Source organism: Octodon degus, unplaced genomic scaffold (assembly GCF_000260255.1).
Source record: "Octodon degus isolate 3935 unplaced genomic scaffold, OctDeg1.0 scaffold00058, whole genome shotgun sequence".
Classification (NCBI taxonomy): domain Eukaryota; kingdom Metazoa; phylum Chordata; class Mammalia; order Rodentia; family Octodontidae; genus Octodon; species Octodon degus.
In genome coordinates this window covers 1,171,919-1,199,111 of record NW_004524634.1, presented here as the reverse complement: position 1 = coordinate 1,199,111, position 27,193 = coordinate 1,171,919, and the positions used below count along the sequence as shown (strand labels likewise).

Sequence of the window (27,193 nt, the reverse complement as noted above, 5' to 3'; positions counted from 1 at the left end):
TTATTGAATTCTGGCTTTATTCCTTTGAAAGCAATACACTAATAGTGTTATTTATTATTTATTTATTTTGTGGTGCCGGGGATTGAACTCAGGATCCTGAGCTTGCCATATAGTGTATTGATATAGACCAATGAGAGAAAGACTTGTCTTGAGTTAGTTAAATGAAAACAAAATTTTACTTTTTTTTTTTTTTTTTTTTTTGGTGGAACCAGGGATTGAACTCAGGACCCTGCGCTTGCCAGGCAGGCGCTTATTCTACTGAGCTATCTCCCCAGCCCCCAGAATTTTATATGAAATCATAATTTTTATTTATTTTTGGAATACCATGTTACCTCTACTTGTGAATTGACTAGTTAGTAAAGATCCTAAAATCTGCTTTAATAAATAGAAAATCAAGAATATCTAAGTCACTTTAGTTTTCCAACTGGCGCTTATACTTACAGGATTAAATTATTCAACCTATTTCTGGCTGGGTGTGGTGACTAATGCCTGTGATCCCAGAACTCAGGAGGCTGAGACTGGAGGATTGCTACAAGTTCAAGGCCAGCCTGGAATTTGAACCTCATAGTAAGATTCTGTTTCAAACAAAGAAACAGAACACACAAAAACCAAATAAACACACACACAAATATTCCCATAGCATAAACAAGAGACAGTTATACCTTTTCAGAAGTTATAAATCTGCAAGGTCAATTTGAGAGGGCTTCTCTTGCAACCATTAGACTGATGTCTACCAAGACTCCTTCAAGGCGTCCTTGGAGCCTAATACTTGGAGCAAGCATAGTTGGCAGTCTGGACTAGGTGACTGAATGAATGAGTAAAGGACAAATGGAATCTCTCTTCCTGAGGCATGCTGATTTGTGTGGGACAGTTTTCCCACAACCTCACTACAGCTTGATGGATGGTTTTAGGACAAGTTCTATTGCTCAGACTTCATAGTGAGGAAGAGACAATGGAGGCATCATGGAACTGGTAAGTCCACAGGCATTTCTAAAAGGCATTTCTAATCTTGCTGAGCATGATGGTGCGTGCCTATAATCCCAGCACTTGGGAGGCTGAGGCAAGAGGATCACTATGAATTCAAAGCCAGCCTGGGTTATATAGTGAGACTCTGTCTCAAAAAGTCAAACAAACAAAAAAAGTGATAACCTGGTGTCACTTGGGGCTGAGTGACATGGTTTTTCCTCCTAAAAGATGAGGATCTTTTGAGCAACTGAGGAGGCTCACAGTGGTAGATTTCCTACTGGGAAACTGACTCTCACCCCAAGAGGCAGCCCTCAGCCCCGGGGGCGGGGGGGGGGGCGGGTAGAGGCAAGGAGGACCACTTTATAGGCCCTCTGTAGGAAGGTCACCACCCTTCCTCTTACTGCTTGGATGCTAAATCCGGAGCCTTTGTAGCTCATCACAGGCTTTGCTTACCTAGCCTGGCCTCGCCCTTTGGCTGAATGCCACTGGTGGTTTTTAGCCATTGCTGGAAATTACACCCTTTGTGAGGGTAAAGCAAATTTGGAAGGTGCCTGTTCTGGCTCCAGAGGGACAGGGGCTTGTCATCTGGTCCTGCACTGTCTTTTCTGCTGTGCATTCCAGGCTGCCATTTTGACCCTTGGTACACTTCTCCTAAGCACACAATTCTGCGTGGATAAGGGTTGTTACAGGCTAGCTTCTTTTTTTTTTTTTTTTCCATAATTTTATTGAGAAACAAATAGCAATGAGACAGTTTCAAACCAAATTGGTAGGACAGCTTCAATAATTAACACATTGCATACATTCTTCCTTTCTTTCTTTTTTTTTTTCGGTACCAGAGATTGAACTCAGGGTTTTGCGCTTGCCAGGCAAGCACTTACTCTACTGAGCTATCTCCTTGTCCCAGGCTAGCTTCTAGAGGGATTGTGGGGACAGACGTGTCAGTGCTGTAGAAAGAGCTCTTGACAGCAGTCTCCATGTCCTGCCTTGAAAGAATTACTGGTATCATGTAGATGATCAACAGTTAACTCGGTGGGGGAATACTGGAGGGGGTGTGGAGCTTATTCATAGCACAATATATTACTTCAAAATGTGATTTTCATGAGTTCAATCCCCAGTACCTCAAAAAAAAAAACCCCAAAAAACAAAAAAATGTGATTTTCAGAGCGTAAGTAATACACACTTATGTATAGAATATTATCATCATCATCATCATCATCATCATCATCATCATCATCATCATCATCATCATCTTTTTGAGAGGGTGTCTCGCTATGCAGTTCTGGCTGACTTTGAGCTCACTTTGTAGCCCAGGCTGGTCTCAAACTCACAGCAATTCTTCTGTCTCAGACTCCTGAGTATTGAGATTATACGCATTAGCCACCAAGCCCGACTACCTATAGAATATTAACATTAGAAAAAAAGTTTTGAGACTTACCTGGGTAGAAATCTTTGTTTTAGACATAAATAAACCTAGGGAAGTCCAGCAAAGGACAAAGGCATAGCTGTGCTAAGGAGCTGACACCCAGGTTTCATGAAAGGAATTGAAGCCTTTCCGGGATATTTTGGGGTGAGAGGAAATGCAATCCTTCCCAAGGAACGCCATGCTAATACCTTTCAACTCAGGTAATCCTGCCTCATTGCCTTACCCTACTCCTTCCAGACTGACCCCAAAAGGAAATAGTACTCTGAGGAAGGTACATTTAAATGAAAGAGTAGCCTGGTATGGTGGTGTACCCCTAAAATGCTAGCACTCAAGACTGAGGCAGGAGGATCATTGCTAGTCCAGACTAGCTGGGGCTACAAAGTAAGCTCAAGGCCAGCCTGAATTGTTTAGCGAGACCCTGTCTCAAAAAAAGATTTAAAAAAAAATTTACATTGCAACATGTGAATGACTACAACTTTACTAGATATAAAATGTAAGGAAAACTTTAGGGGACTTGATTTAAAGGCCAATAAGATTTATTTATAATTAAAATTATCCTTTCTATAATGAATGCCTATGAAGTTCATTCATTAATTTATGAAATATTTGTAAACTGCTGAAAGCCCTGTGATAATTTGAACTGAGCCTACTTTTGAGGAACTTCAGTTTAGTGCATAAATAAGCATAAAGTAATAGCGTCTGACAGATATGCACTAACTCTGTGGGAATTAAGAGGGAGGAGAGATTGTTTCTAACTTTTGGATTTAGAAAATTAGGAAAGTTTGTGAAAATAGGTGGGTGTATTGTTTAAAGAACTTGAACAGAACTAAACACTTGAACTGAACAGAAGGCAAGGTACACTAGATTGACATCACCACTACTACTGCTGCTTACTACATTCCTGTCTTTTCCCAATACTGCTTATTCCCTCCACCCTTTTTCTTTCTGAGATATTAGGCTGATCTTGATCTCTAGGCTCAAGTCAGCCTCCTGCCTTAACCTTCTGAATAACTGAGACCACAGGCATCTTCTGAGTACCTCTATATTTCATTTCATAGGGACAGAGCAATTTGGTAAGGTTTGGAGGCAGACAGTGTTTTCTTCTGGTCTTTGTACTGGGCAGAAATTGAAATCATATACTACAAGAAAATAGAATAGTCGGGGGAGTTAGTATTGTTTTGAAAATTTCTCAGGCCAGTGGTAGCAGTCTGAGTGACATGCAAGAAGATAATTGAGCAGTGCTGAAGACCCACTTGGTGTTAGAGACAGTGCATTTTAGAGAAAGAAGGCCTCGTGATGTAACAGTTGCTGTAGCACTGGGAGAGTTGAAGCAGAGGATGTCTGACTTCACACAGGAGCTGTGTGTTAGGAAAATGAAAAGGGGGACATAGAATATTGTTAGGAGACTTGTGTTCTAGTTGGCTAGAGAAAGAAATAAATCCAGGAGAAGCCTGATTTGTGTCAAAGTAATAGGGAATGTGTGGCCAGGCTGGAAATCATAATGAAGTTAAAGAATAGAAGGTGTAGAAGTAAAGACTGAGATGTAGACATGTGGGAAGTCATAACCAGGCAGTGTTTGCCTTGAGGTGGAAAGGCAGAGTTATCGTATGGTAATAACAATAAGCTTCTCTTCTGGAGGGTTAACAACCTAAGTTTGCAGACCGAAATTAGAGAAAAAAGAGGGCCGCAAGGAAAGCCAACATTTTGGCCCTAGCCTTCCAAGGTCAATTAAGACTCAGGACATATGAGAACTTGTACTGTAACGTCATGTAACTCAGTAATGTCCCAAATTTTCGGATTAAGGAGATTATGGGACCAAAGAGGAAAGTGATCAATGATGTAGAGTGTGCCTAAGGAGAGTCACATGGAGAGAAAACATTTTCTCAGGCTTTCACAGAGAGCACATTGGCCAAGCAATGGCCATGACTCATACACATGGCTGACACTGACAAAGGATCTACAATCTGAGGTACAGGATCTCAGGAAAAATCCTGAGGGGATTTGACTGACCTTATCAGATCCAAAAGCTACAACTCTTGTTACATAGGTCCTGCTTTACCTTGATCTTAACCATCTAACAGAAAAGTATAAAAACGAAGTATAAGATATAAAGCCATGGTGTTATGTTGAGCTGTAGGGGACTCAGGTCAACAATTTCTGACATTTCCAGCCAAGTGGAAGACCCAATACTATTATGGACTACTGGACTCTTTTAGAGTATTTTGCTGAGTTAACACACCTATAATATTCAAATGATGGAACTAAACAGAAAAGGGGATACAGATGAATGTCCATTTTGTACCTGTGTATTCAAAATTGTTAGGATAGATATATATTTACATTCTCTTAATGAATAGAGGGATTTGTTCTAATGGTGTTTGTAAATAGGATATCATGTCTGCAGCTTGTACAGCAAATAACCACTGGGAAAAGAGTATGCAATGTGTTAATTATTGAAACTGTTCTACCAATTTGATTTGAAACTGTCTCATTGCTATTTATTTCTCAATAAAATTATGGAAAAAAAGGAAAAACAGTGATTAAGTCTTTGATCGGGAGTAGAGCACATGATAGCACTGAGGAGCCATATAGGTGTCCAGCACAAATTTTGGCAAAGGAAGTTTTTTTTTTTTCTTGTGGGGTTGTAAAAACAATGGTTTAGCATCAACATCAAGATAGAATGTCTGTTTTCCCTCTTAGTACCACTGGGGACTGAAGAACACTTTTATGGCAGAACCTTCATTGTGTAGGAAGCAAGTTTCTAAAGGGGCATCAAGTTTCAGCTAGAAGGAAGACAGCCAGGGCTATATTTTATGCTTGCTTTCTACACTGCTCACCTAAATAATGTGGAAGTTTAATGGGGCCACTGGGCTGTGTCCTGGCCAAGAAGGACGACCTCCACAAAGTCCTGGCCTTTGCTTGCAGATACAGGAGCCAAGGGCTCCTGGGGTGAGAGGCTATAGCCATCTGGTAGGCAAATCCCATTTGGCTAAAAGGGCTTTTTTTTTTGGAGAGGGGGAACTGTTTGGGATCAGGCTGGGCCAGTGTTAATCTTCTGTGAGAGGCTGACCACAAGTTTTTAAATGTTTCATGCATAAAAATCAGTGGACTCACTTGAGCACTTTAATTCATTTGAGATCTGAAGTTAATTTTTCCTGGGCTGTCTTCAGTCATCCACTTTATGACAGCAATAGTGCCCTAAAGCCTCCATAGTTTGAAAATTTGGAAATGCTGAGGTCATTGTCCATAAAGATGTTTTTTGGATTTTCAGTGGTTACAAATTCCTTCAACACTGTTGTCCATAACTCCAAACATGTAGAAAAGAAACTTCCAAGTAGCTCAAATAAACACAAAGTTCTTAAAATTCTTTTTTGCTCTTTCTTAACTTGTTCCATTTTCACCACTATCTTGGCAGTAAAACCTCATTTGAATGAGTAGCTCAGAAAATAACTGCCTACCTAGCCATTTTCACATAGGAATCTAAGCAAAAGAGGCTGTGTAGTTCAGAGCTTGCAGTGAGGATGTACTGTACCTTTTTTGTAATAGTTTGTCTAGTTTGTAATTGGTTATGCCTTGTAACATGAGAAATTTCTATCTGGCAAGTCACTATACAAGGTGTGATCAAAGTGGGGTTGGGGAGATAGCTCAGGGGCATAAGTGCCTGCTTGGCAAGTACAAGGTCCTGAGTTTGATCCCCAGTACCGCAAAAACACAAAAGACAACAAAACAAAGCAAGGTGTGATCAAAATATATGGTGAATGAATAAATTAAAAAAAAAACTTATTAAAAAACATTGACATTAATCTCCCTCAAAGTATCTTTCCTCATTTTGCACATTTATCCTGTGGAGAGCTGCGAAGGACCGCTCCTACAAGATGGCGCTGGTTTCCGCCTTCCACCCCCCGTGGGTGAGTGCTCTCTGTGCACAACAACTCCTTATATGGCCAGGGCTGCAGTCATGATTCGCTTCCGCATATGCTGGACCCATGGGCGATCCCCACGTGGTGCACTGGGATTGGGCTCGGGAGTATATATTAGCCAAGGGCTGGGGGATTGAAGAAGCAGCAGCTTGCAGTAAGGGGCCTGAATAAACCGCTGAAGGAAGAGCTGTGTGTTGCGTCTTCCTTGCTGGCGAGGTCGTGCGCAACATTATCCCATCATTCTTGCCACTTTCTGAAGCAGTTCTAGAAGTCCTCTTTCCTGTCTTTATAAAAGACATGATAAAAAATACAGTGAATGTTGAGCCAAGTGCCACCCAGCAGAAAGCCAGGCTCATAAAAAACATTGTGATGTGTTCTCACATATCCTGTTCACCAGATTTGGCCCTGTGCAACCTCTGCCTCTTCCCCAAATTCAGAATGACTGTGAAGCCAGGTGTAGTGGTACATACCTGTAATCCTGCACTTGGGAGGTTGAGGCAGGAGGATCTTCAAGAGTTTGAAATCATCTTGGGCCATATGAGTTCAAAACCAGAGGGTCCAGGGAGATGGCTCAGTAGAATAGGTGCTTGCCTGGCAAGCACAAGGGTCTGAGTTCAAATCTCTGGTTCTGGAAAAAAAAAAAAAAGTTCAAAACCGGCCTGAGCTCTATAGTGAGACCCTGTCTCAAAACAAAACAGATTATGAAAAGTAAACATTTTGAATTGATTCAGGATATTGAGGCAGTTGTGACAGTACAACTAAAGACACAAAAGAGGGCTTCTCCAACTGCTTCAGAAAATGGCAAGAACTATTACAGTGTGATTGGAGCAGGGGGATTATTTTGAAGTGAGTTAGTGGCAGTAATTCTTAGTCATTCTTCTCTTATTGCTAGGACAAATACCTGACACCCAGAATGAGGGAAGGAAAGGTTTATTTAGCGCACAGTTACTGGGGGGTTTCATAGTTTAAAACAGCCAGAATTACATAGCAAGACCTCAGAGCCTTATTTGCTGAGGAGAGAAGGTCAGTGCCTCTGTCTTCTCCAAACATCTCTGCCCGAGGCAGCCTCAATCACAGACACTGCTGCCTCGCTCTACAGGGAGGAGAAGAGGCTGAAGAGCCACTATGTCCAGGATGACCCTCTCCACACCTCTAAGAGACCACTGGCCTGGCCGGGTGGGGCGGGGGGAGAAGGGGACTAAGTGTGCTGCTAGTTGAATGGTTTGCACCTCTCTGGCTCTGCCCCTTGAGCCTTGACTGCTCCTCTAGTCACGCCTACCCCATGACTTACATGAGACTTTTGGGGGACAACTAGACACAAACTATAAGTGTCTTTTTTTTTTTTTTTTCCATGTATTTAAGACTTTATGTTCATCAGACAGGCTTTGTGCCTCTCAACTACAGGGCACTTCCTTTTTCAAGTATTTAGTACAGGGTCTACAAGGTCTCATCATGTAGCTCGGACTCCTAGTGATCCTCCTGTTTTTAGCCTCCCAAGTGCTGGGATTAGGTGCATGCCACCAAACCCAGTCTCATTCACCCTCTCAGTTTGCCCCAGGGGTGGGGTGGTATAGCACTAGGCTTCTGTGCTCTGTCTAAGCAGGCGCTTTAAGCAGGTGCTTCAGCACACTGAGGTGTCTGACCAGCCCCATAACAGTGTCCTTTACTGTTTTGTTTTTGTTGTTGGTTTTTTTTGTTTGTTTGTTTGTTTTTTGGTTTTTTTGTTCCTCGAATGCCTTCAGGGCACTTTTGGCCAGCTGGAGAGGTGTGAGGTTCGAACTCCAGCAACCTGAGACTGACAGCTTTGTGGAAGCAGCCACTTAAAGGCCTGAGCTACGGCCAGGCCCCCTGTTGTTTTTTAATCTTTTTTGAGACAGAGTCTGCTATGAAGTTCAGACTGGTTTTTAGCTCACTTTGTATCCCAGACTGGCCTCAAACTTTTGGACAACCATCCTCCTGTCTTAGCCTCCCAAGTGCTAGGATTACAGATGTGCACTACCGTGCCTGGCTTACTGAATATACATTAAATAGAGACTTCACGCTTGTCAGGCAGGTGCTATATAATGTATTTTTATTTTTAATTTTTTTCATTTATGTATTTGGTACAGGATCCCACTACGCAGCTCAGACTTGCAGTGATTCTCCTGTTTTCAGCCTTGCCTCCTTTGCACTGGGATTACAGGTGTGGGCTACCACACCAGGACTCAGTTGTTGGCAGGGCCGGCATGGCATGCAGGCCAGGGATCAAACGCCGGTCCTTTCATTTGCCAAAGCAGGTACTTAGTCCACTGAGCTATCTCACTGGCCCTAATGTATTTTTATTTTTATTTTTTTAAAACATTTATTTAGTGTGTGTGTGTGTGTGTGTGTGTGTGGGTGGGTGTGTGTGGGTGGCCAGCTCAGCCCACCAGGGGGTGCGGCTGGCTGGCATGTGGTGCTGGGGGATTGAACCGCGATCCCTGTGCTTTAGACAAGCTTGTTCCAAGTAGGTGCTTTAGACCACTGAGCCATCTCTCCAGCCCCTCTAATGTATTTTTAGATTTAAGCAGTCACATACTTTTTTATATATTACATTTCATAAATACAATTAGCAGACAGGCAACAAGTTAGAAAAATTTTTTGCAATATATGTGACAGAAATATGTGTCATATTTGTAACCTATAGATATATAGAGTTCTTATAAATCACTAATAAAAAGAGAATAAACCTCATAGAAAATGGGCAAAGAAAGCTGGGTGTGGTGGTGCACACCTGCAATCCCAGTACTCAGGAGGCAGAGGCAGGAGGATCATTGCAAGTTCGAGACCAACTTGGGCAACAAAGTGAGCTCAAGGCTAGCCTGAACTACGTAGTGCGACCCTGTCTCAAACACACACGCACGTCTCAAACACATAGGCACGCGCGCACATACACACAGAGACAAAAATGGGCAAAGAATACAAATAGCAAGTTATAGCATAGCAAATAAATTTCATCTAAGAAAATACTCTTACACATAGATTTATCTAGGCAGTGATGTTCACTGTGGTGATAAATATCTGAGAAGGCTACAATGTGAAGTTCTGTGTGATCATTAAAGCATTCAAGCAAGATCTTATGTCAGTGAAAATAGCAAGTATATAGCAATATGGACACTGGTAGAAGGTTTCCAATTGTGTTTTAAAGAATTATTTGACTTAGAATGCATATATCCTGTTATAAAAAATGTATATATCCTGTTATAAAGTTTATTTTTGGATACCTTTGTGTTAAAAAAATAGCTGGGCATAGTGACTCAACTGTAATCCCAGCACTTAGGAGGCTGAGGCAGGAAGATTGCTGTGAGTTCATGGCCCACCTGGGCTACATAGTGAGCACAAACCCAGCCTGACTACATAGGGAAAACTTATCTCAAAAAACAAAGTACTGGAGAGGCTGACAGGAGGATCACCATGAATCCAAGCTATATAGTGAGACCCAGTAGCAAAACAAATAAATAAATGATTTTTTTGAATACCAAAAAACAAAAATCTAAGGTTATGTTTGTATTTTGCTTTTCTTTCTTTCTTTGAAGGAAGGAAGGAAAGGTTTATTTATTTTTTTGGTGGAACCGGGGATTGAACTCAGGGCCTTGGTGCGCTTATTCTACTGAGCCATCTCTCCAGCCCAGGAAAGGTTTATTTAGTTCACAGTTACTAGAGGTTTCAGTCCATGCTTAGCTGGCTCTAAGGCAGGGTGGCACATGGCACACAGCAACCTTTCATGGTGGCGGCAGAGAGCAAAGGGAGTGGTAGCAGCAACAATGGCCTCTTTTTCTTCTCTTTTTGTCCTTTCTTTCATTGTTTTTTGTTTTGTTTTTTGAGAAATGATCTTGCTATGTAGTCCAGGGAGATCTTCAACTTACTTTATAGCTCAGGCTGGCCTACCTCAGCCTCTTAAATGCTAGGATTACAGGCATACACCGCTGTACCCAGTTTAAGGCTGTATTTTTTCTTTCTTTCCTTTTTTTTTTTTTTTTTTTTTTTGTACTGGGTCTCCCCACACAGGTTGGACTTGTAGTGATCCTCCTGTTTTCAGCCTCCCCAGCTCTGGGATTACAGGCATGTGTCACCATGCCCAGAGTCAGTTGCTGGCTCAGGGTGCCTGGGGGTAGGGCCAGCGTGGCATGCAGTGCCAGGGATTGAACCCTGGTCTCTGTGCTTGCCTAAGATGCTTAGTCCTCTGAGCTATCTTGCTGGCCCTAAGGCTGTATTTTTCTAACAAGGTCATTAATGAATGAAATGTTAACTTTTGCCTTTCTCTTATGGAAGATAGAAAACTGTTTATCAGTACCTGCCCCCTCTCTTTTTCAGCTTATCTAGTATTACAAATTTTACCCTCTAGAAAAAACTATAGGGAGCTCTCACTACTTTCTTCACAGGAACTAGAAGGATTCTGAATGGAGGCTGTGTAGCCAGGTTGCCTGCTGTTACACCTTTTCTTGTGATGAACAAAGGAACTCAAAGCTCAAGATTCTGCTTTGTTGGGATTTGCCTGTTTTTGGAGCCCATTGACTTTGTGGAGCCTCTTGCCCTACCTTTGCTGCAGGGGTCCCCCTGTGGGAGGCCTTGCTTGCTTCATCCTCTCAGAAAGGGAAGGGAAACCTGAATGGCCCAGGAGGTCCAGGCTCAGAGCTGGCCTAGGTCATGGGAGAAACTTGCTCCTTGCATTTTCCTTGTCACTCTTTTGAGAGGCTTCCTAAACTGGTTTTAATCTTATTCTCAGATCTCTACCAACCTAGGAGAAAGGAATACTTGAAACTCATTCTCGTTTTATTTACCCTGGTTACTGGAATTTGAAGCTCTCGAGTGCCAGCCTAGAAACAGGAATTCCATCATAGTAAGTGGCATGGAGATTTGAACTTGTCTTTTAGAAAATAGGCAGTGCCTTTGGGACAGGAGAGTTGTTTTCCTTCCTTAATCACATTCTTTGTGTCAGTAGACATACAAGAATTGTTTTAGATTTGTTACATACTTTTTTTCTGAGCTGGTGAGTTTATGTAGAGTGGTGGAATAGAAATTTATTTAAAACAAAGACTGACTTGGCTAGTTCTACAGGGATAAATCCATATGCAGAGTGAAAAATCATTATAATCCATTTACCACTACAGAATAGTGGTGAAAAAGAACAAAATTTTTTGTTCCCTTATGGAACCTGGAGTATATGGTTCCTAGTGCACCTGATTCCAGCTCTAGAAAGGGACTGGGGAGCTAAGTTATTTAAGTGATAGAGAATTTGGTTTCCTTAGAGAAAGGGAGGTCTCCCTTCTCCCACACCACCAATGTTAGGAACATGTTGAGAAGGTGAAGGAACTAGGTGGCGCGGTAATATAAGATCTCTCCATACCTTCAGGAAGGTCTGATGAGCACAGTGTTTGGAGTATGTATACATGTACTTTTCCTTTTTAGTAAAGCATGGAAAAAGAAAGCTGGGTTTCATATCTGAGACAATTTAGAGTACAGGGGAAAAACCAGCTTCAGGAGGTGAGATGTTAGTGGGAGCTGGAGTCAGAGCCAAAGGGATTATTAAGAGCATTAGCTGCTGGGAATTTGCAGATTCTGGGAAAGCCATTGGAGTTCTCGTAGAACTTGGGATAGGGATCCCTGGGGCTTTTAAAGCATGCCCAAGGTCAAGGTGGTTGCAGCTGGCATTTAATAGTTGTTGTATGTAACTCAGAATGTTCACCAGTGATCCCCGAAGATTCTGCTCTGTGGGTGCTCCAATAACTGTCATGTTACAGAGTTCCTTTTCCCCAGCAGAATCCATTTTTAGTTCAGACTTCTAAAGGGAAGCAAAAACTTTCCAACAAAGAACTTGCTACACTCTGCTCTCCTCGTTAGTTATGAAGAATCTGAAGATGCTAAAGAACTGAAGAGCTGCAGCTTCCCCAGCTATGCCATTGTTGAGTTTAACAGGTTTTGGAGTAAGTCTCTGGAAAAATCTTGGCACTTTAAGACTGCTGAGTAAGGACCTAAACAAATAGCAACACTCCAGGAGGGCCAGCAAGATTGCGGACTAAGCCCTTGCTTAGGCAAGCACAGGGACCAGGGTTTGATCTCAGGGACCGCATGTTGTGCTGGCCCCACCCCAGGGCACACTACCTGGCCACCGAGACCAGGCATGGTGGCGCATACCTGCTGCATAGCGAGGCCCTGTACCAAATACATTAAAAAACAAAACAAGGGCCGGGGAGATGGCTCAGTAGGATAAGTGCTTGACTGGCAAACGCAAGGATCTGAGTTCAATCCCTGGTTCTGCCAAAAAAAACAAAAACAAAAACAAAACAAAAAAACCCTCCAGAAAATATCCTAAATCAAGACACCAAGGTCTCTGAGCAGCTGGAATAGGGACCAGTGAGAATGTAGCCAGTGCTGCAGTAAACAGATATTCTTGCTCATTCTTCTGGAGATGAGAACCTGATTGATGGAAGAACCTATAGTAGTTTTTTTAAAGTGTGTGTGTGTGTGTGTGTGTGTGTGTGTGTGTGTGTGTGTTTTGTAAGAAAAGGGTTTCACTGTGTAGACCCAGTTGGCCCTGAACTCATGATGATCCTCCTGCCTCAGCCTCCAAAGTGCTGGGATTATAGATGTGTGCTCACTACAATTGGCTATCTTTCTTTTAGACAGGGTTACATTATATAGTGTAGGCTGGCCTTGAACTTGCTCTTGTAGCCCAAGCTGGCCTCAAGTATACAGTGTCCTCCTGTATCAGCCTCCTGGGATTACAAGTATGCACTACCACACCTGGCAGTAGTGTGTGTTTGCAGTACATAATGTTTGTGTTCCTTGTGTAGAGTTAACTGGCAAATGTACACATAAGAGATCTTTTTTTTTTTTTTTTTGGTGGTACCAGGGATTGGACTCAGGACCTTATGCTTGTCAGGAAAGCACTTATTCCACTGAGCTATCTCCCCAGCCCCTCACATAAGAGATCTTAATTCCTTTTTTCACTCCTTTCTCCCCATCTCTTGACCCCCTTCCCATTTGAGAAATATCTATTTTCCTATTAGCTATCATCTAGTCTGAATTTTAGTCTTTATTTGTAATTTGGGTTAGTCTTAATATCTACTGTTTTTATTAACTTGAGGGCAGTAGAGGTCACTGGGCTTTGACTGTGCAGCATGCATCCTCCTTTTTGAATAAAAACACTTCAGTTTTCTTTGGGAGGACCACTGCCTTACTTAGTCTGAGACAGGGTTCTGGTGGGATAAGTCCATCTCTTGGAGGACACAGGACTATGTCAGTCAGAGAACTACAGGTGACCTGGGCATGGGCTCAGGCCCAAATCCACACTAATCAGGGCTTCCTGGGTTTTCACTGGAACTACTCTATTAAGAGGTACATTTGTGTTTCTCTTCCAGCTGGACTGCCACGCTTGTAGAGCGTAAGTGTCATTCATGTTGCCAGAGGACTGTTTTGCCACCCACTCACCAACACAGATGGAAGCTGTGCTGCAGGACAGAGCTGGAGACCATATGATGTCTTCTAAGTGCCCGGATCTCACCAGGCCTTCAACTTGTGAAGCCTGGAGGTTTCCTTTGCAGGGCTCTGCATTTCTTTTTCATTCTCCATCCTTTAATGAGAATTTGATTTGGGTTTTTATCATTTTTAACTAGAAGTACCTTAACTAATCAATGCTATAAGTTATATATACTCCTCATGACAGAATACAGTTCAACTGATTTCAAAAGGTCCTTGTATTTTAAGACTAAACAGCAAGCCCTGTCTCAAAAAAAAAAAAAAATAAATAAAAATAAAAAAGTATTAGTGAGGTGATAAAGGGATTTGTAATCAAATAGAAATTAGCTGTCTCCTTGAGACAAAATTCTCTGTATGCACTAGGAGTATGGGTAGTACAGGAGATGCAGAGGGCAAGGTTTCCTTCCCTGCTTTTGTCAATCCTGCCATGGCCCTTTCCCCATGAATGAAGATAGCAGTAAACTCTTGGTCAACTTACATGAGGTGTGCTAATAGAATATGATGAAATTTTAATTTTTAAAAATGTATCGTGCCCAGGGAGATAGCTTGGTAGAATAAGCACTTGCCTGTCCTGAGTTCAGTCCCCGGTACCGCAAAAAAAAAAAAAAAAAAAAAAAGTATTAAAGTGTCTGGGAAGATAGCTCAGCAGTCTAAGTGCTTACCTGGCCCCAAACTCCGGGCACACCAGGCTGCTGAGTCCAGATCTGGTCATGCATGTCTGTAATCCCAGCACTGGGGAGGTAGGAACAGGAAGATCACTGTGAGCCCAAGCTGTGTAGTGAGACTCTGTACCAAATAAATGAAAGATTAAAAACATAGAATAAAATGTATTAAAGGACACAATGAAGTAATTCCTCTCAAAATATTCCCACCTGTGAACACACTTATCCCATCATTCTTGCCACTTTTTTGTTGTTGTCTTTTTCCAGACAGGATTTCACTATGTAGTTCACTTAGTAGCCCAGGCTGGCCTTGAACATGCAACAGCTTTCCTGCTTTAGCTCCCCAAGTGCTGGGATTAACAGGCATGCATCACAATGCCTAGACCCGCTTGGCACTTTCTGAAGCAATTCTGAAAGTCCTCTAATTTTGTGCTGTCTTGGCTGCCTCAATGGCCTGAATCAACTCAAAACATTTACCTCTGATGGTCATTTTAACTTTGGAAAAGACCCAGAAGTCACACAGTAACAGATCCAGTGAATAAGGTGGATGGGACACACTGTAATGTTTTTTACAAACCTATCTTTTATTGGTTGGCACTTGGCAGTGGCATTCACTGTATTTTTAATCAGACCTTGTAAAGACACAAAAGAGGACTTTAAGAACTACTCCAAGAAGCAGGACCAGGGTTCCATCCCCAGCATGCTGTGCCTGCCTGGCCCCTCGGGCACACTGAGATGGTGACTGAGATGTGGCATGGTGGCCCGTGCCTGTAATCCCAGCTCTTGGAAGGCTAAAAACTGATCACTATGAGTCTAGTCTATGTAATGAAACCCTATAGACCCTGTACTAAATAGATTTTTAAAAAATTGCTCCAAAAAGTGGCATGAATACTGTGTTAAGTATTTGAAGTGTCAGGTGTAGTGGTACACACACTCCTGTAATCCCAGCGCTCAGGAGGCTGAGGCAAGAGGATCACCACAAATTCAAGGCCATTCAGCGGTAGGTAGTGAATTGAAGGTTAGCCTGAACTACATATCAAGACCTTGTCTCAATTCCCCCTCCAAAAAAGTGTGATTGAAATAAAGGCAAGTATTTTGAAGTATAGTAATGCAAAAGTGTCTTTCACTGTAAAATTTTTTTTTTTGTCTGTTTAAGACAGGGTTTCACCACGCAGTTCAGTCTGGCCTTGAATTAACTTTATAGCCCAGGCTGGTCCTGAGTTCCTAGCAATTATTTTGCTTCAGCCTCCTGAGTACTAGGATTATAGACATGCATCACCTTGCCTGGCTGTAATAAATCTTAAAAAATCTAAACGTTCACCAAATTATTAAAAATCACACATATGTGACAACTCATTCAATAAACATCAAATTACACTATAAGCAATAATTTAATTGCATAATAAAAATAAGCAAGTGCCTACACCTAAGTTCAGAGTCATTACCTTAACAGGCAAAATGTTTGCTGTTATGTGGGAGATTCCTGTTTTTGAAACTGCTATAAAACTGAAGATGTCCTCAGTTAAAAAAAACATTTGCCAAATGTCACACACTAGACTAAATTCTGGAGATAGATTGGTGAGCAAAATCACAGCCATGGAAGAACTCCAGGTTATAGGGGCCAGGGAGATAGTTCAGTAGAGTAAGTGCTTGCCTGACAAGTGCAAGGGCCTGACTTCAATCCCTGGTTCCGCCAAACAAAACAAAACAAAAACCTCCAGGTTATTGAGGAAGGCACACATTCATCAAAATACATAAACAAACATATTGTAACTATGATGAACACCTGTGAGGGGGAACGTAGAGGATGCCTGGAGCATTTGGAACGAGGGGACTAGATAGGGTTCAAGGCTTCTTAGAAGATAAAGACTTCATTGTTCTTTAAATTCACCACCTTCACTTCCTTTCTCTTTTATTAATACCATAGTTAATACGTACTGAGTTTTTACTATGCAGAGGATAATGTTCTTTACATGTATGGCTTCATTTGATTCTATAAACTATTCAAAGTTAGCACTTGCAGAGACAGGATCCTTTGGGGTTTGTTATGTTTTGAGATAGGGTCTTGTTCTGTAGTTCAGGCCAGCCTTAAACTCACTGTGTACCCAGGCTGGCCTTGAACTCCAGGCAGTCTTCCTGCCTCAGCCTCCTGAGGTGCTGGGATTACAAGTATGTGCAGCCACACACACATCACTAGTTCTTGTATTTTAATTTTTTTAAAATTTCCTTCTTATTTATGTATTGGATACAGAGTTTCACTTCCCAGTTCAGACTCATAGTGATACTCTTGTCTCAGCCTCCCCAGTGCTGGGAATGGCACCCCCAGAGCTTCTGGGGCAGCGCCAGCATGGCATTTGGTATTGGGGGTTGAACTAAGGTCCTTGCATTTGCCAAGCAGGTGATTAGACCACTGAGCTATCTACCCAGCCCCTGGAGCATTTTATTAAAACATGGAGTAGTGTAGTCCTGGCCTAATATTTGGAAAGCCTTGCAAAGAAGACTTTGTACCCAACAAGCAACTTCATTGCTCCTGTGTCTTTATAAAACCACTTGTTTTCAGCCCACACCTGTAATCCCAACACTTGGGAGGTTGACGTAGGAGGATTGTTGTGAATTCAAGACCAACCGGGGCTATAGAATAAGTTCAAGGCCAGCCTGAACTGCAGAGCAAGACCCTGTCTCAAAATTTAAAAAAACAACATAAAATCCCCACCTGTTTCCCTGGGGTAGTCCACCCTCCCACAGGTTCATGCAGGAAAATGTTGGAAGCTGTAGGGAAGCCAAGATTGGCTGACAGAGACTTTGCTCCCTAGCCTGAAGCACAGGTACTGCAGTGTGAGGTTCCTCAGGTGGCTGGGGCTCACTCCTCAGCACTCTCTGCTGGAGCAGTCTTCAGCCCCCCATCCCCCACCCCCGCACAAACACAGCACCACCAGAAATGACTTCTATCTTGTCCCTTTGCCTGCTTTCCCTAAGGTAAGGGGGAGTGTTTTCCAGGGTACATGTGACTTTCACTGGCAGTTGAGGGTTACAGACAGTTTACCAGCCAGTAAAGCTGCCAAAGGCTTTTGTGCTGTAATAATCCTTTTCCTGTTTAAAACTCCAGGGATTTTTTACTGTTGCCAGTAGTTTTTCAAGTCAGCAATTACGATGTAGATTATGTAATGGCTGGGTATTAAAAATAGAAAAGACCAGGGTTTGCATCTATTTTAACCAACTCAAAACAGAGGAAAGGGAGGAGAGGGAGAATCTAGAGGAGGAGGGGGTAAAAGGTCATGTGATGAGAAGCACTGCGACTGCATCGTGTGGCTGGGCAACACAGGCACAGTTTACAGGCCTGTTTCTGCTGTGGCTGAAGGGGCTGTACTCCTTTCCTCAGCCTGTCTCTGGGAGTGGGGTCCTGCCAGGAATTAGTGTTGAGGACACAGGATGTCTGTGGATACTCATTCGCTCAGACTTGGTGTGTTTACCTGCTTCTATCAAGCAAAGGGAGTAGAGAAGGCAAGAACTGAATTTGATAGCCTCTCAAGTCTGGATCCTTGTTTTCAAGATATCCACAGTCAGCTTGTTTTTCTTGTTGCAGTGGTGGAATGAAGGGGTGGCTCATGTAGAGAGTCTTTTGCATCTCAATTTTTTTAGTCCCTTGGCCCAAATCACCCCAAGTAAATATTCAGTGTAATATAAAACCATGCATTATCTATGAAAACACAGCTTCAAGATAGATCCTCCGATTCTTTTACTTCCCTCCCCTACTCATCTGCTTCCTGAATTGGCCCCCTAAGCCTCCAATACAAGAATTCCAGCACTACTCCTAGTTCTCATGTAACTCTATATCACTCTGTAGTTCCCTAGCCCTTACCCTGAGTTAAGGGATATTTGCATTTTTCTAGAGACTTTGAATAACTCTTAAGGGCTTTTTTCTTGTTTTTCTTTTTTTCTTTTTCAGACTTGCTATGCAGTTCAGGCTGGCCTCAAGCTCACTTTGTAATCCAGGCTGGTTTCAAACTCACAACGATCCTCCTACCTCAGCCTCCCAAGTGCTGGGATTGCAGGCATGTGCCACCACATCTGGCTTCTAAGGGCTTAAAATGGTAAAATTTTAGGTGGCAGATGGGTCCAAAGCTGGAAGGAACATCTAAAAGCCTGAGAGATCACACCCAAACACACCAGGCTTCCTACAATGTTTCTGGAAGCACTCTTAGAGAGGGAGGTTTTGAATTAACCATGTGGTAACTTATTCCTAGAGTCTGGATAGAGTCTGCAGAAAGAACTTTACCTTCTAGATAACTGGTGGCAGAGAGTGGTGGGTACTGTGAGAAAGTAATTCCAGAGAACCTAAAACTGATTGATTGGGTTAGAGAACTGAAAGCTTAGGTAATCAGTTGACTTATTTGCAGATAATACTAGAAAGTTGTATCCTCATCGTAACTTCTTCCATTCTTATGCTTACTCTATCACACTCCTTTTTCAGAAGCTTCATCTGTACTGGGGTGAAAGTGCCAACAGCTCAGAATAATACTGGTCCCAGGTCTACCCAACCTTGCCCGGCATCGCCCCACCTATTGGAACTGCAATGAAAGGAAGAAAGCTCCAATTGTGGGTCTTAGGCATCACTCCATGGTGGTGGTGGTGGTGGTGGGGAGTAGCGAGGGAAGATTTGGGGAGCTTTAATCACAGTACACTGGATTGTGAGGTGCCCATCTTACTCGAGCGGGATGTTAATTCTCTGACGCTGAATTCATATCCATGCTCACCAGAGGCTGGCTTTCATAAGGACCACCAAACATGTTGCCTGGTCCAGATTTTAATCTTTCCAACTCACTGTGTCCACTCAGACACTTGAATATGCTTGGTTGAAGGTCATGACCTTTGGTGTGGTCAGTGTCGTTGAAGCACTAGCTTTTCTGTATGTGGACATGGTGCCCACTCCAAACTATCCACATCAGCTGAAGTTGGAAGTCACTGAGAATGTCTGCTTTTTGAGTCCCACCCCATCTCCCAGTCCTTTGGGAAGGTAAGCAACACACACAAGCACACGCCTTAGTGGCTGTAGTCAGTTCAGTACTAAGTCGCTGGCAAGATCCACAAAAGAATCCTTTTGGCTGATATTTAGCTGTCTTGTGTCTTCCCACCTATACTATGGATAAATTAAAGAGACATCAGAATGTGACCAAGGCAGTGTCGGGTAGACTAGGCATCTATCCTTTTCCTGTAGGAGGTGGCTCTTATTTAAAATTTCTGTATTTTGTACAAGGCTTCACTATGCAGCTGAAACTTGTAGTGATCCTCCTGTTTTCAGCCTCCCCAGCACTGGGATTACAAGTGCACACCACCACATCTGGACTCAGTCACTGGCTCAGTGTGCCTGGGGGGTGGTCCAGCGCAGCATGCAGTACCAGGGATCAGACCCCTGTCCCTGCGCTTGTCTAAGCAGGCACTTAATCTGCTGAGCTATCTACCAGCCCAAGAGGTGGCTCTTTTTATCATTAAAATATTTACTAGCTTTCTGCCATACAACACACATGCATTCATGTGCCATAGTGGTGGGACTTCTAGTATCTATTGCTTAACATAATATAAGTGATTACAAAGCTGGAATGAAAGGGCCAGAGTGGTGGCATGATGGTGTGATGGCGCACGCCTATATTCCCAGTACTGGGGAGGCTAAAACAGGAGGATCACTATGAGTCCAAGCTGTGTAATGAGACCCTGTACAAGATACATAAAAAAAAATCTGGAATGGAAAGAATAATTTTAAATACATTTAATTTTTATTCAGCCACATTGACGATCTGAGACACAGTAGCGTTCATTTATGTGGGCCATTTGGATTAGAAAGGGCAAAGTCCAAATGGTGAATCTTTTGGGTTAACACCAGTATTGGGGTTTACAGCTAGACAACTATTATGCTTTAGGGGCCGGGGAGATGGCTCAGTGGAATAAGCGCTTTCCTGCCACCCGCAAAAAAAACTATTATGCTTTAGTGCATACCCCTTTATCCCTGTGGTCCCCTGCTCTGTTCAAAAAAGAGGTGAGTTTGAAGAATAGCACAAGATAGGCTGAAGGTTAGGCCATAGGATTCTGTTTGCTGCTCCTACAACCGCTTTGGCTGGAGGTGCCAGGAGGTGAGAGTGGGGAGAGGGCAGATGTGGGGCAGATAGCTTGGCACCTCTAGAGACACCTGGAGCTACTCCTTCCAACAGAGGATGGAGAGTAAGGAGGAGAGGAGGAAGAATTTGTTGCCAAAGGGATTGTAGACAGAGCAGTGAGTTAAGCGAGGTGCTACCTTTTGGAAAGGCAGACAGAGATTTCCTGGTAGCCTGGACCAGCCTTGGGGTAATCTGAGTCCAGGGCATGGTATCAGCACCTTCACTGTATTCTCAGCATCCTCTTTCCTTCCAGATTCCATCAACAGACTTCAAAGATCCATCGCTCTTCTCACAGAAGACCACAAGAGGAAATATACTAGTGTAATGAGTTGGCATTCTAAGAGGAGACTACAGAGTACTATTTCTATTACTGTATCACTAAAACCCTTACTGATTCAATTTTGAAAATTTTAATTTTAATTTTTCTCAAAAACCTTTGCCTTTTCTTTCTTTCTTTTTTTTTTTTTTTTTGCGGAACCGGGGATTGAACTCAGATCCTGGTGTTTGCCAGTCAGCACTTACCCTACTGAGCCATCCCCCTGGCCCCCTTAATTACGTGGTGGTTTGGGGTTTTTTTTTTGCCTTTTCTAATCCAAATGTCCCACATAAAAAGTCATTAGGATAGAGTTATTCGTAGTCTAATCTCTACTATATTTTGTCTTCCTTTTTTTCATTCTTAATATCACTTTTGATGCCTCAGTCTTTTTTCATGTTCAGTTTTGTTGCTGGTCTGTGTGTTTTCTGTAAGAATCAGCTTTTGTTTTCTCTGTTCTAACTTCATTTAGTTTCACTTTTAATCACTTGACAACTCATTTTGTAATTGAAAAGTAATACAGAGGATCACTTTCTCTTGTAAGATGTTTCCCAAAAGAATGGGAAAATGCCAAAAAAAAAAAAAAAAGCAACATGGCTTATATATAGACATAAGAAAATGATAGCAATTAAGGGTGTGTCTTGTAATGATAGACTTCTGGCTCAAAGGAGGCACATTGGAGAGGCATCTTAGCACAGTGCAGTGGAGAGACCCTGGACTGCGTGGAGAAAGCTATCCCACTCCACCCCTATCTTATTTATTAGTGTCTGTCACGGCACAGGCCTCTGTTTCCTTCCCTGTAAATCTTGACTAATAAGAAACAGCCTCGCCTGCTTACCTCCTTGCTGTATCACATCAGATACTGAATGGGAAGGAGATAAAGACGTCTGACCTACTCCAGCCCTCACCTGTCTTTCTCCTGCAGGTGTCAGCTGGGAGGGGCTGTCAATAAACCCAGTTTAGTCTACCAGAACTGCTTACTAGGCTCTGCCACTGAAGGAAAATGATTTTGAGGGTCTTACTCTCTCTTTAGTTACCTTACTCACCTCTTTAGTCATAAAGGTGTCTCTGTCTTGTCTCATCTTTAGCTATATTTTGTTTGTAGGATTTTATAATTCTGTATTCTGTGAGGAAGTAAGTGGGAGGGGCAAGTATTCTAAAAAGAGGGCCCAATAACAAATACAGGAATGGATGGTCTTCATCACTAGTTTGCAAACGATTTGGTCAAAGAATCCCTTTTGCACTCTTTTAAAAATAGCACACATTTAATGTATATATCTTGAGTTTGGATGCATGCATATATACCTGTGATAGTCTTCATAGCCAAGGTACTAAAGGTACTAGAGGTACTGTTGTCACCTCTGGACATCTCCATGTGTGTGTAAGAATTTAAGGTGACACCCTTTTAACGTTAACGTGCACAATATTGTTAATTACAAGTGCTATGTTGCACAGCAAATCTTTAGAATGTACTCTTTTGTGTATAGAATGGATAAAAATGTGGGATACCTGCAATAGAATATATACATATACGTATATGTATAATATTTAAGGTATATATATATGTATACAGATATAAGCCTTTACTATACCATATAGCCTTGTCAAACGAGAAAAATCGTGCTGCCTGCAACAACGTGGGTGGACCTAGAGGGCATCCTGCTAAGCAAAACCAGCCAGTCACAGAGGAAAAACATATCTCCGCCTATATGACATCTACTTCACATATATAGAGATCAAATGGTGGCCATCGGGGCAGGGAGGGAAGGGAAATAGGAAATCATTTTTCTTTCGGGGCTCAGGAGGCTCTAGTCTCCCCACTTGGTCCTCTTTTTTTTTTTTGAGTGTATTTAGTGCAGGGTCTACAGTGTCTCTCTACACAGATCGGACTCATAGTGATTCTCCTGTGCTCAGCCTCCCGAGCGCTGGGACTACAGGCACATGCCACCATGCCCAGTCTCAATCACTGTCTCAGGGCACCCCAGGGGCAGGGCTGCCACCGCTGGCCTGGGGATAGAATCCCCGGCCCCTGTGCCTGCTTGAAGGTGCTTTAATCTGCTGAGCTATTTGGCCAGCTCCTTTAATAAAGTATTTAAATCCATGAAGGTTTTAAATTTTATTTATGTTTTATAATTTTATTTTTTTTATTTTTATTTATTTGAGAGAGAGAGAGAGAGAGAGAGAGAGAGAGAGAGAGAGAGAGTGTGGTGTGTGTGTGTGGCCAGCTCAGCCCACCAGGGGGCGGGGCTGGCTGGCATGTGGTGCTGGGGGATTGAACCGCGGTCCCAGATGCTTTGCCAAGCTTGTTCCAAGTAGGTGCCTTAGACCACTGAGCCATCTCTCCAGCCCCTTTATTTATGTTTTAAATCAGATTTTATTGGTACATTTTAGATTATACATAATGATCACTTTCATCATAGAGAGTTTGTACCTGTGCATGATACAGCTTGCTTTTTTTCTCTTCTCCTCCATCCAACCCTTCTTCCCCTCCTTATTTACAAAAGCTTTGTTTCCATGTTTCCCGTCTATTCTTTTTCTTCTCCCTTCTTTCCCTTTGCCCACCCTCCTCCCTTGTTCCCTTTCTCATTTGAACATTTTCTTCCCTTTTTCCAATATCTAGTATATATTTCAGTCCTCATTTATACTTTCAGTTTCTACACCAGAGAAACAATCTGGTATTTATATATGTCTGATTCATTTTGCTTAAAAGTTCAGGCCCACTCATGTTAACTGTGTGTGTGTGTGTGTGTGTGTGTGTGTCCGTCCGTCCGTCCGTCTGTCTGTGTGTCTGTGTGGTGGAGATTGGAGCCAGGGCCTTACACTTACAATTGAAGCGCTCTGCCGCTGAGCTACAATCCCAGCCCCTATTAACCATTTTTAAGGTACAGAGCAGTGTGGTATTAGTGCACTTAGCTTGTGCAACCGTCACCACCATCCAGCTCTAGAACGTTTCATCTTTAATTTGCATTTCACGGATGGCTAGTGATGTGGAGCATTTTTCATATATTTATTCACTTATTTAATTTCGTCCTCTAAGAAGTGTGTGTTCATCTTGGAAGCCCATTTCTGGATTGGGTCTTTAAATTTATGGTGCCTAATGTTTTTTAGTTGTTTATAAATTCTAGAGAGCAGACCTTAGTTGGAGTGCTTATTAGTTAAATTTGTTTCCAAATTTGTGGGTTGTCTTTTCACTTTGTTGGTAATTTCTTTTGATGTGCAAAAACTTCTCAATAAGAGATGATCCCAGTTGTTAATTCTTTCAAGTGTTACCCGTGCGATTTGATTTTTATTCATGAACTCCTTGCCTACTCCTATGTCTTCAAGAGATCCTCCTACTTTCTCTTCCAGGAGATTTAGTGTTTCTGTTTAATGTTTAGATCTTTAATCCATTTTGACTTTACAGAACTTTTCATCTTAAAAAATTGAAACTAGCTGGGATAGAATTTGGTGGCATACACCTGAGATCCCGTCCCTCTGGGAACTGAAATAAAAGGATCACGGTTCAAGTCCAGCCTCAGCAATTTAGCAATCTAGCACGATCTTGTCTCCAAAAATAAGTAAATAAAAGTGAACTGTGATACAGCTCAGTGCAGAGAACCCTGGGCTTAATCCACAGTATTGCAAAACAGAAATAAATGAAACTAAGGTCAAAAAGAAATCCCAAACAAAACCCCTGAAACTAATGAGAGGAAGCCAGAAAGTAGACTTAAAGATTGGAAGAGGGCTGGTGAGGGCGGAGAGGAAAGGAGAGGGAAAGGTTGATAATGGGATGAAAATAATCGAAATATGTCGTCATGTACCCATAATTCCATAATGAACCTCATTATTCTGGATTTTTTCTTTGTTTTGTCTGCTCCCTGAGTTTTTTCTTTTTCTTTCTTTCTTTGAGTCATGGTCTTGCTGTGTAATTCAGGTTGACCTTGACCTTTGTGTGTAGCCCAAGCTGGCCTCAAATATCATACAGCAGTCCCCCTGCTTCAGCCTCCTGAGTGTTGGAATTACAGGTATGCACCATCAGGTTTGATTATCTTCTTTTTGTGTATTGCTGGGGATGGAACCCATGATCACACGCAAACAAGGGCTCCACACAAGCTCTGTTCTTTCTTATTTTAAAAGGAACTTAAGGCCAGGCTTAGTAGTACACAAGTGTAATCCCAGCACTTGGGGGGCTGAGGCAGGAGGATCATTGCAAGTTAAGAGACCACCTGGGCTACAAAGTGAGCTCAAGGTCAACCTTGAAACCCTGTCTAAAAAATCCAAATAAATAAATAAAATTTATATTAGTATACACTTGCAGCTCATAATGATTACATTCATAGAGGGAACATGGCACATTTACATAATACATCTTAATTCTTTAAATTTCCTCTTTCCCTCCCTCCTTCTCCATCTTTTTCATTATTCTGTACTACTAATATGTGCTAATAAAAATCCTAAATTATATTTATTAAATTATGGCTTCTTTTCCTCACCTCTGAGCTCCACTACTGTACACTCTGATCCAGCATCCAGGTAGGTGGAATCATACAGCCCGCCACCTCTGGGGCTACCTCCCAGCATGTTCATGGTACAGCGTATTTTAGAACTTCTTTCTTATGACTGAATAATTCTCTTTTTTTAATGGAAATATACTTTTTAAAGTTTCTAATACTATGAGAAAATACATACCATGTCTTATAAGTAGATTGTAAGTCAAAGATACAGTATAAATCTTAAAACAAAAATGAAGATTAAATAATATTCAAAAAATTAATTAAATATTAACTGAAAAATATTTCAAAACAATTCAACTGAGAAAAAGTTTTCATGATAGTAAAGAATTACTAAGAATAAAACATAACATAAATACTGGAATGGCAAATATATGACCAGCACTTCTAACAGTTTGGGGATAGGATATTGCACAAAGTTTTACTATGTGGTGAACGTGGACAGTGTCCATGACGCTTACCAGTAGCCAGGTATCACTTGTGAGACTGAGCTACTACTATTTCCTTGATATCCACCCTGTAGACCTGGATAGAATCATGCCCCATCGGGTGCAGGAGAAGTCCATTTGTAGAGTATGCTGATGAAAATATTTTGCTGCTGTATACAAAAGAATAATTGAAAGACTGCTTTTGTATACCTCTTTTTCTCCTATGTTTGTTTGCTCTATTTGGTGGGTTCTTTCCATTCTCGTTCATGGAGTTGTAATTTTGATCCTTCTCTAGAATATCTTTTAGTAGTCTGTGTAGGGTTGACTTTATCATCATGAAATTCTTTAGTTGTTCTTTGTCAAGGATGTATTTCACTTCTCCATTATACTTGAAATAGAGTTTTGCAGGGTATATCAGTCTGGGTTGGAATTTGTTTTCTTGCAAGATTTATAGTACTTTGCTCCATGCTCCTCTTGACTTGATGGTTTGTGAAGAGAAATCTGCCATTATTCTGATAGGTTTTCCTTTAAATTTGATCTGTTTCTTTTCTCTAGCAGCTTTTAGTATACTGTTCCTGTGCTGAATTTCTAGAATCTTGATTATTATGTGTCTGGGTGTGGCTTTAATTGGGTTGATGTTATTTGGAGTTCTCTATGCTTTGCTTACCTGAATGTCAGATTGTTTCCCTGTATTTGGGAAGTTTTCTGCTATTACTTCTTCCATATTTTTTTTTTATATCACTTGTATTGACTCCTTTCTCATTGATGAAAGTTGAGAAGGATTTTTTTATTTTTTATTTTTTGGCTGGCTTAGGCTACCTTAAGGGTGAGTCTTGTAAGGCATGGGGAACTGGGGATTGAACTGTGGTCCCATGAGACTGACTGGGTTTCCCCAGCAGGCACTTAAATAACTGAGCTAACCACAAGCCCCCAATGGCTGAATAATTTTCTATTGAATATGTACTCCATGTTTTATCATGTGTCAATCTTTTCTTGGACATCTGGACAGCAAGTGCCTTGCTAACTCTTGTGCTAACATTGTCACAATATGAGCACACAAGTATCTCTTCAAGACTCTACGTTTGGGCTGGGGAGATGGCTCAGTGGAATAAGCGCTTCCCTGGCAAGCGCAAGGACCTGAGTTCAATCCCTGGTTCCACAAAAAAAAAAAAAAAAAAAGAAGACTCTACGTTTGGGGCTGGTGAGATGGCTCAGTGGTCTAAAGCACCTACTTAGAACAAGCTCAGCAAAGCACAGGGACCACGGTTCAATCCCCCAGCACCACATGCCAGCCAGCCCGCCCCCTGGTGGGCTGAGCTGGCCACACACACACACACACACACAC

The 27,193-nt window shown here is 42.0% G+C and overlaps 1 protein-coding gene across 1 annotated transcript in view; it reads left to right on the top strand.

Moving 5' to 3' along the window:
- Positions 1–963: 963 nt before the first annotated feature.
- Positions 964–27,193, top strand: part of Asprv1 (aspartic peptidase retroviral like 1) — an 86,849-nt gene continuing 60,619 nt past the window's right edge. The window contains 1 exon segment of the mRNA XM_012515323.2: positions 964–972. Within this exon segment, the coding sequence (XP_012370777.1) occupies positions 964–972 (9 nt within the window).